Raw genomic sequence first — 13,288 nt, forward strand, 5'->3', positions numbered from 1 at the left:
GGATGTAGTGGCGGGTTAACCCATATTTTTATTTGCGTATTACAGTTGACATGCTTTGTTTAGCCTGGCACAAACCATAAATGCCTAGTGAACATATAGGCCTAGTGAACATATAGGCCTAGTGAACATATAGGCCTAGTGACAGCTGTTCCTTCTGAAAAACAAAAACTAATTAGAAACTCTTGGGCTAAATAAGTAACGTTGTTATTACGTTATTTTTTATGCCATAAAGATAGGCTAAGCACAAAATGTATGGTGTGCCTTATAATGATCACCGTGACTGGCTGTCATCCTTTGTTTTCCCCTGCTCATATCTCTCGCCATTAAGCCGAGTAAAAGCGGCAAACCACTTTCTTCCTCCAAAATACAGCCAGTTTGTATATAATAATAATAATAATGTAGTTGTCATAGACTGTGTTGCATAGTTGATTGCTCTATTGCTGACAAAAATTTGTTATTGTAAGTCGCTTTGGATAAAAGCGTCTGCCAAATGTCGTAATGTAATGTAATAAATAAGTTTGGATTTTGCATGCCTATTAGTCAGTGTAGGAATACATAGGCTATAACTCGTCGTCAGTTACTCAGTATAAACAATTATATAAGACTATTTGGCAACACAAGTCCTCTCTTTGAAGTGGCACGAACGAAACGGAACTATCAACAACGCATTTCTCAGCCATTTGTCTGGAGCGCAAAAAGAAGCTTTACAAAATCACACAAAACATACAGAGGAGGCGACTACAAGAAACACATTCTTACCTTCACGGAGAAGTCTCTTGAGTAAAGCTCCCTTCTTCTCGTTTCTCTATTCCTTCTTCCTCCTCTTGTTGTTGTTGTTGTTGTTGTTGTTCTACTCTGTTTGTCGGTGTCCGTGTGAGTCTAGTGTCCGTGTTGTCTCCGGTTTGGCGCGCGGAAAAGCGTGTGCTGCTGTGTGGCTGTTGCGGACCGGTCGACGCGCGCTCCGCTACCCAAGCCAGTGCAGAGCGCGTGCACGGTGTGGGGCACTGGCACCTCCAGGTGGGCAGCCGAGAGCCTGGGGACAGATGCTGCGTTCACGTGCTGTAGGAATAACTGCAAGTTGGAATGAATGAAGGACGTTTTCTGTAGAGTTTGGTTTGGTTTTATGTTTTAACCCCCCCCAAACACACACACACACACACACGCACGCACGCACACACACACACACACACACACACACACGCACACACACATAACACACACGCACACACACATAACACACACACACACACACACACACACACACACACACACACACACACACACACACACACACACACACACACACACACACACACACACACACACACACACACACACACACACACACACACATATATATTAGTCCCTGGGCTCCGCCACTCAATAGATGGTCTTGGTCTATCTTATTGGTGCCATGGCTCCTCGCTGTAGCTGCTTTTTGGCAGGCAGCCAATGCCCTAAAGACGAGGTTTGGAAGGTTTCCCACAACACAGCCTTCAAATCCTCACCCTACGTGTGAAAAACAAGCCTCTCATTCAACATCATCCATTGATTACAGTTTATGCAGTTATTTGTATACAATTTAGCTTTTGCCTGGTACTGTGTAGCCTACTGTAGCCAGCTATATGTTACTGCAACCCTTTGTACATTTTTTCATTCATTTCCCTGCAATATGTTGACTGAAGACCCAGCTGGTCTGTGAGCTTTTGTTTAACACCTATGTTTCAGTTCACTGGTCTGTCTCGCTCGCTTGCTCTCGCTCTCTCTCTCTGACACACATACACGCACGCACGCAAACACACACACACACACAAACACGCACGCACGTGCACACACACACACACACACACACACACACACACACACAGCTGCATCACAGTAACTTAGCATCTGCAAGGCTTTCAGGGGAAACTGTTATGGAACCGCTGCATCTTATGTAAATACAGCCATGTTGTGTTGTTATGAAATATGTTTACCTGAACAACTTTTACACTTACACTTACTTATATGATGATGTTTGCAGGGCTGCCCCATCAACTTTCTCTCTATCTCTCCCAGAATGCCCTGCTGGACCCTCTGCAATCTGGTTTCAAGGCTTCTCACTCTACTGAGACAGCTCTGCTTGCAGTCACACTGCGAAGGCCTGATCCCTCTCCTCTGTCCATGTCCTCCTTGACCTGTCTGCCGCATTTGATACAGTCAACCACCCAATCCTTCTCTCCATTCTGTCTGACCTAAGTATCTCAGGATCTGCTCACTCCTGGCTTGCTTCCTATCTCTCTAACCGCTCATACCAGGGCTTATGGAGAGGATCCATATCCAGATCCTGCACTCTTAGCGCCGGTGTCCCCCAGGGCTCAGTCCTGGGTCCCCTGCTATTCCTTCTCTATATCAGATCTCTTGGCCATGTGATCTCATCTCATGGCTTTCCTTATCACTGCTATGCCGACGACACTCAGCTCTACCTCTCCTTCCCCCCCTCAGGCACCCAAATCGAGGTACGCATCTCTGCATGCCTCAAAGACATTGGTGACTGGATGTCTGCCCACCACCTCAAGCTAAATCTTGGTAAGACAGAGCTGCTCTTCCTCCCTGGGAAAGACTATTGCTTGATTGCTTGATTGAATTGATTCATGGATATACAATAAAATATCCAAGGGATAGCATGTAAAAGTGTAAACACTTATTTCCAACATGGTCCCTGATGTTTTATTGTGTTCTCTTGTGTTCTCAACCTCGATGATTTTTTAAATGTATGTATTCCTGCTGGGCAGTTGTATACATATATTTTTTATCAATTATCAAATACATTTAATCAATCAATCAATCAATCAATCAATCAAAAGGCTTATTTCCATTATAGACTTTTTCTTACCCTGATATTAACCTAACCAATCATCACTCCTCATGCCTAAACCTAACCAATCAACACTCATCATGCCTAAACCCAACCAATCATCACTCTGCATGGCCTAATTTATACTGGAAAGTGTCGCTCAACACATGGTCGCCGACGAAAAATAAACTGTCGCCCATGGTGTTGCATTTATGGTTAACCACGTTTTGACTGCAGCATAATGACACACACAACTCACCTCCTCTCTGAGAAGTTGGTCACGGTGTTCTTTGTGATACATCACATACATCCAGGGCAAGCCGATACAAATAGCGGGGACACATTTTCAGATTCATTTCAATCGATTTCAATACAGCGAAAACCAAAACAAGGAAGTCAAGCGCGCGTGGCTTCTATCTAGCCAATCACACATGCACGACACTATGTGACATAGTCAGCGACATTAGAAAATTCACTAGGTAGCAGACATTTCTCGTCGACACTTGAAAGTGTTGACTCAAGTCCTCATTTCTGTCGGCAACGGTTTCAAAAGTGTCGACAGACCAAGTATAAATTGGGCGTAAACCTAACCAATCACTCATGTCTAAACCTTTGCATGTGAAAGATTTTGTCAATGCCTTGTGGTCACTTGTGGTATTATAGCTATATATTTTTTATATTCTTTGGACAAATTAATTTAAAACATTTATTTCGAATGTGCTAATGTGCTGTGTGCCATATCTGGTTTTATTCGGGGGGTGGGAGAGACTCCATTATAAAGTAACTCTGAAGTCATGAAAATCGACTACTTTCTTAGCACCCTCACTTATTGGTCTAGCCTCCCCCAAGCCCCCCCTTAGAAAAAAATCCGAGAGCCGTGCCTGAGAGCTGCACTTACAGCCCTCAAGGTAGAGGAACTACAAATGCTAAAAGGGCGTTAGCATTTACTAGTGAAATTAGATTTTTTTGATTCGGTTTTCTTTCAGCTTGGCTAATTAAGCAGATCTCTATAAACCGTGTCCATCTTTCCCTCCATCAATCCCATAGATGCCCCCCCCCCACAAACTGAGAAGTTGAAGAGTTATTTGACTTGTGCATCAACCAAATCAACTTCCTTTGCCAATTTTCTGAGTGAGGAAACCTGACAAGGACATGTCAGTGCAATAACTTCACGTGTCACAGCTGGATCTGACATCCAGCTTCAATGACAACATCATAGACTGTATAATCATAATATCCATATTTGTGCAAGGTCACAGTATAAGGCTTATAAATGATAATAGTTCAGGTTGAAGAGAAAAAAAAAAGAGTATTGCTTCAGTATGGACATAATTTTGCTTTTTTTATTTGCATTATCATACATTAGGTACAAATGACACAATCGGTTACAAGGTAAGTAGCTCAGACTCGTTTGAAAGGTTTCAGGCTGACGGAGAGGGAGGGATGAAAGAAAACGAACATACACATTTGCAAAATACAATCTATTTTCTCTTTGACAGTCTATATCCAAATCATTTATGTACAAGGACAGAAGAAGCGCTTGGTTTATAAATGAACAAAGACAGGAGAGTGAGAGATGTTACGTGTGGGTCAAGAGATAAGGCATTCCTCCGCATCACTCATCCTGTGCTCTGTACGGCCAAAGAGATGGCCATTCACCTCAGGTTCTCTCTTCTCAAAGAGATGGCCCTTCACCTCAGGTTCTCTCTTCTCAAAGAGATGGCCATCCACCTCAGGTTCTCTCTTCTCAAAGAGATGGCCATTCACCTCAGGTTCTCTCTTCTCAAAGAGATGGCCATTCACCTCAGGTTCTCTCTTCTCAAAGAGATGGCCATTCACCTCAGGTTCTCTCTTCTCAAAGAGATGGCCATTCACCTCAGGTTCTCTCTTCTCAAAGAGATGGCCATTCACCTCAGGTTCTCTCTTCTCAAAGAGATGGCCACCCACCTCAGGTTCTCTCTTCTCAAAGAGATGGCCATTCACCTCAGGTTCTCTCTTCTCAAAGAGATGGCCATCCACCTCAGGTTCTCTCTTCTCAAAGAGATGGCCATTCACCTCAGGTTCTCTCTTCTCAAAGAGATGGCCATTCACCTCAGGTTCTCTCTTCTCACCGGTAAACAGGACACAGCAGCGAGCGGAGAGCATCGGCTAAGCATGGAGAAGTCAAACGGGGATTGCGTCTAAAAAGCAAAATGGAGGACCTAAAAAGATACAACTGTAAGAAATGCCAAGTGAAACGAAAACAAATCAGAACACTCCCCTCTCTCGAAACCTGACATTTAAAGATGGTAACTTTGCATTCGTTCCGTCGTCTAACCATTCAGACCGATTCAATTTAAAATGAGAAGTTGTAGAATAGGGTGTAAACAAAGTCAAAAATACATTTGGCTAATTCCTTTCCCATGGTACATTTGCGACTGTGTCGCTCTCAAATGCCTCTGCCACTGTGAAACAACAGCGCTAGCTAGCGTTGCTACACACTGAAAATGGCAAGTTTTGATGAAGATTTGGATTGTGCAATAAAGCAGGCCTGCTTGGTACTTATGGTGGATGGTTGTAACTGAGCCTTTTTCCCCGCTAGACCAGAGAGTGAGAGCAGCCAGACTTAGATCAGACTTAGTAGTGTTGCCAGTCTCTCGGGCAAGACACGTCACAGATTTATGGCACGACTGCCTAGTCTGACATGGTGACATCATGCCTAGTCTGACATGGTGACATCATGCCTAGTCTGACATGGTGACATCATGCCTAGTCTGACATGGTGACATCATGCCTAGTCTGACATGGTGACATCATGCCTAGTCTGACGTGGTGACATCATGCCTAGTCTGACATGGTGACATCATGCCTAGTCTGACATGGTGACGTCATGAGAGACAAAAAATATCATGATCTTGGCATAACGCTCAACAACAATTGATGGTATGGCCAATTGTCTACGCTTGAGAGGATGGACAGATGGAAGCGGAAGAAGAATTGAGTCTCTAGGAGGAGGGAGACAGCAGGACAGCGTTTCTTTTACTGCCATTGTGGATCCCATCAATGAGATGGGATAGACACATAAGAGAGGTGCAGATGAGGTCAGGCTCAGATGAGGGCAAAGCTGTTGTTCAGTACATTGTGTCCGAGTACATTATTAGGAGAGTTCTCTCTCACTTTTCTACAATCGACTTTAGAGGTTGTTGAAATGCCTTTCAGATCCATTTTTGCCCCGGTGTGAGACAAAGGAAGCAAGGAAAATCTACCACCTGATGGCATCATACATGGCATCATACATGGCATCATGACATGGCATCATACATGGCTCATGATGTCGCGTGGCGGACAGAGCATGTAGAGCAGGTGTGGCTTTAGGCAGATGTCAGCCTAGAGAGAGTGTAGTCAGGACTACAGCAGCTAGTGCAACGCTGCTATCGTCGGGTTCTGGCGTTTTCTGGTTTGGCACAGGCGAAAGGGTTACACAACAGGAGAGATGGGGAGAGAACACAACCCTTAAAAAACAGGGAGAAAATATTACAAAGGTTTCAAGAGTTAACTATATATAACTATATATATATATCATTCAGGTGTGAGTTTTCTACGTCGATACTTCCTTTGAACATTACTTGAGCAGAAGCTAGAGAAACAAAATCGACAACATAAAAAAAGAAATGAACCAAAAAGGTTACAAATTGACAACACGACACATTACACATCATAAGATAAACCCCGTTAACGAGATACTAGAGAGCGAGTGGTCCCACTGGTCTAGCGAGAGAGCAGTGCTAATGAGTCGCACCTCACAACAGATCTGGATTCAGTGTTCCACATAGGCGTCTAAACAGATCTGGATTCAGTGTTCCACATAGCCCTGGAACAGGCATAGGGAACCACATGTACAGTATCGAGCTTCTATGGTTAAGAGGACTAGAAACCACTGGCCAGGTCACAGGGAAGGGAAAAACACGTTGCTTGAGAAGTAATGTGTGTGGCATCGTCAGCAAATATGTCATCTAATCTAATTATTGTCGATAATAACTATGCGTTCTACAGAACGTTCTCTAGCTCACTTAGAGATTTCGACTTTTCACTTTTGCTAGACCATGTCATCAAAACTTTATTTGACTGTGTGATCCAGTAACGACAAAATCCTACACACAGCATCTCAAAGAGCCGAGCAGACATGTCCAAAGTCCGGCTCGGGGGCCAATTGCGGCCCGCGGACCAATTTTAAGTGGCCCTCGGCTTGTCTCTCAAAATGTACTATATGTGACCCTCCAATGGAGGTATTGGTATTAGTTAATCAAGAAAGTTAAATTCGCATTTTTCCGGTCACCTAACGATGAGAGCACTATCATACCGTTTTTAGACAAGCACCAAGTACAGTAGGAACAACACAGGCAGAACTAATGTATTCAGATGGTAAACAAAATTCCATTGTATGTGATTTTATGTTTTTTTTTTTTAATAACCCATATGAAATTGGGTTATTTGCCGACTCATCTAGATCTATGGTTAAGGTTGGAACTCCTTGGGGACTCGTCTAGATCTATGGTTAAGGTTGGAACTTCTTGGGGACTCTTCTAGATCTATGGTTAAGGTTGGAACTCATTGGGCACTCATCTAGATCTATGGTTAAGGTTGGAACTTCTTGGGGACTCTTCTAGATCTATGGTTAAGGTTGGAACTCATTGGGGACTCTAGATCTATGGTTAAGGTTGGAACTCCTTGGGGACTCATCTAGATCTATGGTTAAGGTTGCAACTCCTTGGGGTTTCATACTTAGTAGCATGCAGCATTTAGTTGACGTGCATGGATGATCCTTACCAACGGCATGCAGATACAGGAGGGATGGTCGACGGCCAGGCACGCGTCCAGTCAACACACTATTTTGCATTCAAAAAACATTGGATATGAGTAGAGATAACTAAAAAAATTGCTTAGATAAATCTGCCAAAACGAGTCCCACAGATATGCCTCACAACTTGCTAAATCTGGACTCTGTGAAAGACACCCAGTTGGTACAAAGTTGATCTATATTGGGTTCTTTTTTTTTGGTTTCTTTTCTTTTTTACATAGAAATATACGCTGAACTTACCTAATGTAATAAAAGCACATTCAGGTGGTATAAAAACGGTAAGTTGCTATACTTTCAACAACTCATGAATATTTACAAAGGAGTTACACACTGGTATGTGATAGATTAAAATATTATGAATCTGATCTAATGGAAAAATATGTATGAGATCACAAGAGCAGAGAATAAAAACGAATCTATTGAAGATATTACGGGGAGGAAGACGCACTAAAAAGGATTCAGAGAGTAATACGATCGTCTTGAATCGTGGATACAGGACAATCTTGTTGCCAGGGCAACAAAACACGGTCAATGGAGATATTTCGTTTTCTTCTGTATCCAGGAAACCAGACAAATGTGTTGCATCAACTTAATATGAGGGCAGGATATGCAATATAGCATTGCATGGTTAATACAGAAAACAATGACTTGACACCAATTTATTTTATAGTCTACAAAAAAAGAAAAAAAGAAAAGAAAATGTCCTTGCAAGTTTGGATGATTTCCTTTTATAGGAACTGGATTTAAAAGCAGCTCATGTAAAGACGTTTATGGCTGTGGGGAGGCGTGGTGCGCATGCAGATGGAACAGACAGAGCAGTTAACACTGGATAGTGTTAGAAAATGACAAACTTGTAAACTTTTTAGTTGTAGATATGACATGTTGTCTGCCACTGCCCACACTAAACTGACGACTAAAACCGTTTGGGTGGCTTTAAAATGAATGACGAGGGAAGAATACGACCTGCAGCTCAAGTAAGGGCTAGGAAAAGGCTGTGTCAGTTTTGTGCTAGTGTGTGTGTGTGTGTGTGTGTGTGTGTGTGTCTGTGTGTGTGTGTGTAGCTGTGTTTTAAAAACCAGGCAAACTACAATATTAACAGGGTGATAACAGTTCAACTAATAGTTACGACAAATCGAATTTGATCGAAAACGTCCACCCACCCGACACATGTGCGTCTCGCATATTTGCATTTTTACAGGCTGTATATTAGTGAGTTATAATTAGTAAGTGGGTTTGCTACACACACCGGAACGCGACACAGGCTAGAATTGAGTCGTACTAAAATTAGAATCTCACCGTCACCGTGACAACCACAGAAAGGGGAGGAAGAAAACTGTAAACAAGATACAGTATACAACCGTTAAATCACAAGGTGCTGCTTCAATGCTGCCCCCTGCTGTCCTTCATATTTGGCTTTAGCTTCGACGAGCGGCTTTCAGCTCACCACACAATATCTATGGAGTGAAAATCATCCATATAGAATATAGTGTGTGAGCCAGCTGACTGTAAAGGGCATCCATTGAGATTTGTGAAGAATGAACAGTTGCTGAGACATCTGTTTTTGCAAAATGAGTTAATCCATCCCTTAAGTGGTATTTCAGTTAACAGTTACTTAATTATTCTCATAATTAGATCATATACTGGCATATATTTATAAAGACCATCACCCATTCTCCCATCTCAATGCCTGCAATAATAGCAATAGGCTTTCCAGTACAAATTGCAGCGGAAAAGAAGGACATCCTTGTCTGCACCCTCATCGTCAAAATCAAAGAAATTGTGGCAGCTTTTACATTTTATGCTAGCTAATGTATTTAAACTGGCAAAGTCATTACACAGAACAAATATTCATGCCCTAGAATTAATCAAATCAATAGATAGATTTTTTAGTTTGGGCCTTGGTCAAGTTGTGGTCAGATGTTAACTCGGTGGTTGGTTTCAGTGGGTTGGCAGGAGCAGGGAGGATTCCTCAGGGAGATGCTTCTTCTCATACGGTGTTGTTGAGCGCGGGGTGGACAAACTGCAGGTTGATGAAGGAGAAGCCGTTGAAGTCTGCCTGGTCGATGTTGGCGATGACCAGCTCATCTGGCGGCGTGAGCTGCGGCTGGGTGCGTGTGAAGAACTTGTCGAAGTTCTCTGCTCCTTTGCCGCACTGTTGGGAGAGAGAGAGAGAGAGAGAGAGAGAGAGACGGGAAGGGAGACGTTAGACATGAGGTGCGTGACATGATCAAAGAGATGGTGATGTGATTGGTTTACTCGAGACGTGGTTAAATGGTTCAGCAACGCGGATTCTGCTGCTTAGCGCCAAGGAAAAATTAGGGAATGCGCCTGACCACGCCCACTAATAGCGCCGGGCAAAGCCATAAACGCAAATTTAAGGCCAGGGGGAAGATAGAGCCCTACATGTATGTAGTGTCCTACATGGATATTTGACCTACTTTTCTTGTTTTCGATCTCTCTCTCTCTGCACACATAAGGAGGCACATGCCTCTGCACTCAAGCATAAGATCACTCAGCTATTAGGGTGATACACGAGTGCCTGCCTCCATTAAGAGTTGTGCCAAGACCCTCTCTCTGATCTCTCTCTCTCCTCTCTCTCTCTCTCGTATCTCTCTCTCTCTGTCTTATCTCTGATCTCTCTCTCTCTCTCCTCTCTCTCTCTCTCTCTCTTCTCTCTCTTATCTCTCTCTCTCTCTCTCCTCTCTCTCTCTCTCTTATCTCTCTCTCTCTCTGTGTCTTATCTCTCTCTCTCTCTCTCTTCTCTCTCTCTCTCTCTCTTATCCCTCGCTTTCTTATCTCTCTCTCTCTATGGGGAGCTTTCTGCTGTTGTCTTGTCGTCTCCCTAATATTCTGCCTTGTTTTGTCCACTTGTTATGTTGTTATTGGTGGCGAGCGACGTACTGAAGAGTCATTCATCTGATGTACATACATTCAACGGAACAGAAAAAAGAAAGAGAAGAGAGAAAACAGACTTTTCTGTTATTTTTAGTTGAAATGGGGGGGGGGATTCATCTATTTACTTTGGGTGGAGCAGTGGCACTCCTGTGTTTCAATGTGTGCCATGTGTGTACAACTCATTGGTCCTTTAACATAACAAGATCACATAAAAGTAATAAGTAACTTATCACACTTCCTGAGTAACTTGCCCAACACCGCTTACTTACCACTAACTAACTTACGCTATTTCAATAGCAGACTCTATGACGTGTATAACGTTGATATACACGTATCTAGAAATGTGACATGCAGCGTATGTTTTGTTCAGAAACACCATATGTGGATTGCAGAAATGTACAATGCCAACATTTTATTCTGGTGACCAGGCTGTTCTCTCGTCACACACTCATATCTGCATTCAGAAGCAGAACCCTTGCATGCACTGTGCCATGGACCTGCACATGAGTGCATCATGCACTGTGCCATGGACCTGCACATGAGTGCATCATGCACTGTGCCATGGACCTGCACATGAGTGCATCATGCACTGTGCCATGGACCTGCACATGAGTGCATCATGCACTGTGCCATGGACATGCACATAAGTGCATCATGCACTGTGCCATGGACCTGCACATGAATGCATCATGCACTGTGCCATGGACCTGCACATGATTGCATGTATGCACTGTGCCATGGACCTGCACATGATTGCATGTATGCACTGTGCCATGGACATGCACATGATTGCATGTATGCACTGTGCCATGGACCTGCACATGAATGCATGTATGCACTGTGCCATGGACCTGCACATGATTGCATGTATGTACTGTGCCATGGACCTGCACATGAGTGCATCATGCACTGTGCCATGGACCTGCACATGATTGCATGTATGCACTGTGCCATGGACATGCACATGAATGCATCATGCACTGTGCCATGGACCTGCACATGATTGCATCATGCACTGTGCCATGGACATGCACATGATTGCATGTATGCACTGTGCCATGGACATGCACATGATTGCATGTATGCACTGTGCCATGGACATGCACATGATTGCATGTATGCACTGTGCCATGGACATGCACATGAGTGCATGTATGCACTGTGCCATGGACATGCACATGATTGCATGTATGCACTGTGCCATGGACCTGCACATGATTGCATCATGCACTGTGCCATGGACATGCACATGATTGCATGCATGCACTGTGCCATGGACATGCACATGATTGCATGCATGCACTGTGCCATGGACATGCACATGATTGCATGCATGCACTGTGCCATGGGCATGCACATGATTGCATGTATGCACTGTGCCATGGACATGCACATGATTGCATGTATGCACTGTGCCATGGACCTGCACATGAGTGCATGTATGCACTGTGCCATGGAACTGCACATGAGTGCATGTATGCACTGTGCCATGGACCTGCACATGAGTGCATGTATGCACTGTGCCATGGACCTGCACATGAGTGCATGTATGCACTGTGCCATGGACCTGCACATGAGTGCATGTATGCACTGTGCCATGGACATGCACATGATTGCATGTATGCACTGTGCCATGGACATGCACATGATTGCATGTATGCACTGTGCCATGGACCTGCACATGATTGCATGTATGCACTGTGCCATGGACATGCACATGATTGCATCATGCACTGTGCCATGGCCATGCACATGATTGCATCATGTACTGTGCCATGGACATGCACATGAGTGCATCATGCACTGTGCCATGGACATGCACATGATTGCATCATGTACTGTGCCATGGACATGCACATGAGTGCATCATGCACTGTGCCATGGACCTGCACATGAGTGCATCATGTACTGTGCCATGGCCATGCACATGATTGCATCATGTACTGTGCCATGGACATGCACATGAGTGCATCATGCACTGTGCCATGGACCTGCACATGAGTGCATCATGCACTGTGCCATGGACATGCACATGAGTGCATCATGCACTGTGCCATGGACATGCACATGAGTGCATCATGCACTGTGCCATGGACATGCACATGAGTGCATCATGCACTGTGCCATGGACATGCACATGAGTGCATCATGCACTGTGCCATGGACATGCACATGAGTGCATCATGCACTGTGCCATGGACCTGCACATGAGTGCATGTATGCATATGGGTGGAGGGGGTTTGGGAAAGGGCCATAGGGGGAGTGGTGCCATGGTCTTAAAGTTCTGCGCTTGTTATTCTGTTCAATGATTGTGGTTAGCTAGACCTAGCGAGACACATTGTCTGTAAAGTCCTCTGAGACATGCTTGTGAATTAAGGCTATACAAATAAACTTGACTTGACTTGAACCCTCACGTTTCTTTCACTTTCGCACACTCACACAGCACACACAGCATTCCCGGCACACACAGCTTATGTATCCAGCAAGAGACTACGGGGACGCAGAGGCCAGGATTCACCTTATTAGAGGGAGGGGCCTTGAGGGGTGAAACAGAAGAAAACTACAGTACATATTTCAACTGAATATGTAAGGCGCACACATGCACACGCACTCATACACACACAACACTGAGTGACCTACTTCATTTCTGTTACTTTTAATATAAATATCGTGTATGAAAACTGTATGCATGTATGTGTGTGAGAGAATCAGAGGGAGAA

The 13,288-nt window shown here is 44.1% G+C and overlaps 1 protein-coding gene across 1 annotated transcript in view; it reads right to left on the bottom strand.

Moving 5' to 3' along the window:
• Positions 1-4,166: 4,166 nt before the first annotated feature.
• Positions 4,167-13,288, bottom strand: part of LOC310794218 (protein kinase C alpha type) — a gene marked incomplete at its 5' end in the record, with an annotated part of 230,878 nt that continues 221,756 nt past the window's right edge. The window contains one exon of the mRNA XM_083656168.1: positions 4,167-9,825. Coding sequence (XP_083512294.1) covers positions 9,661-9,825 — 165 coding nt within the window. The 3' untranslated portion in view covers positions 4,167-9,660. The remainder of the gene's footprint in view (positions 9,826-13,288) is intronic.

Source organism: Poromitra crassiceps (genome assembly GCF_964638095.1).
Source record: "Poromitra crassiceps genome assembly, chromosome: 19".
Taxonomy (NCBI): Eukaryota; Metazoa; Chordata; class Actinopteri; order Beryciformes; family Melamphaidae; genus Poromitra; species Poromitra crassiceps.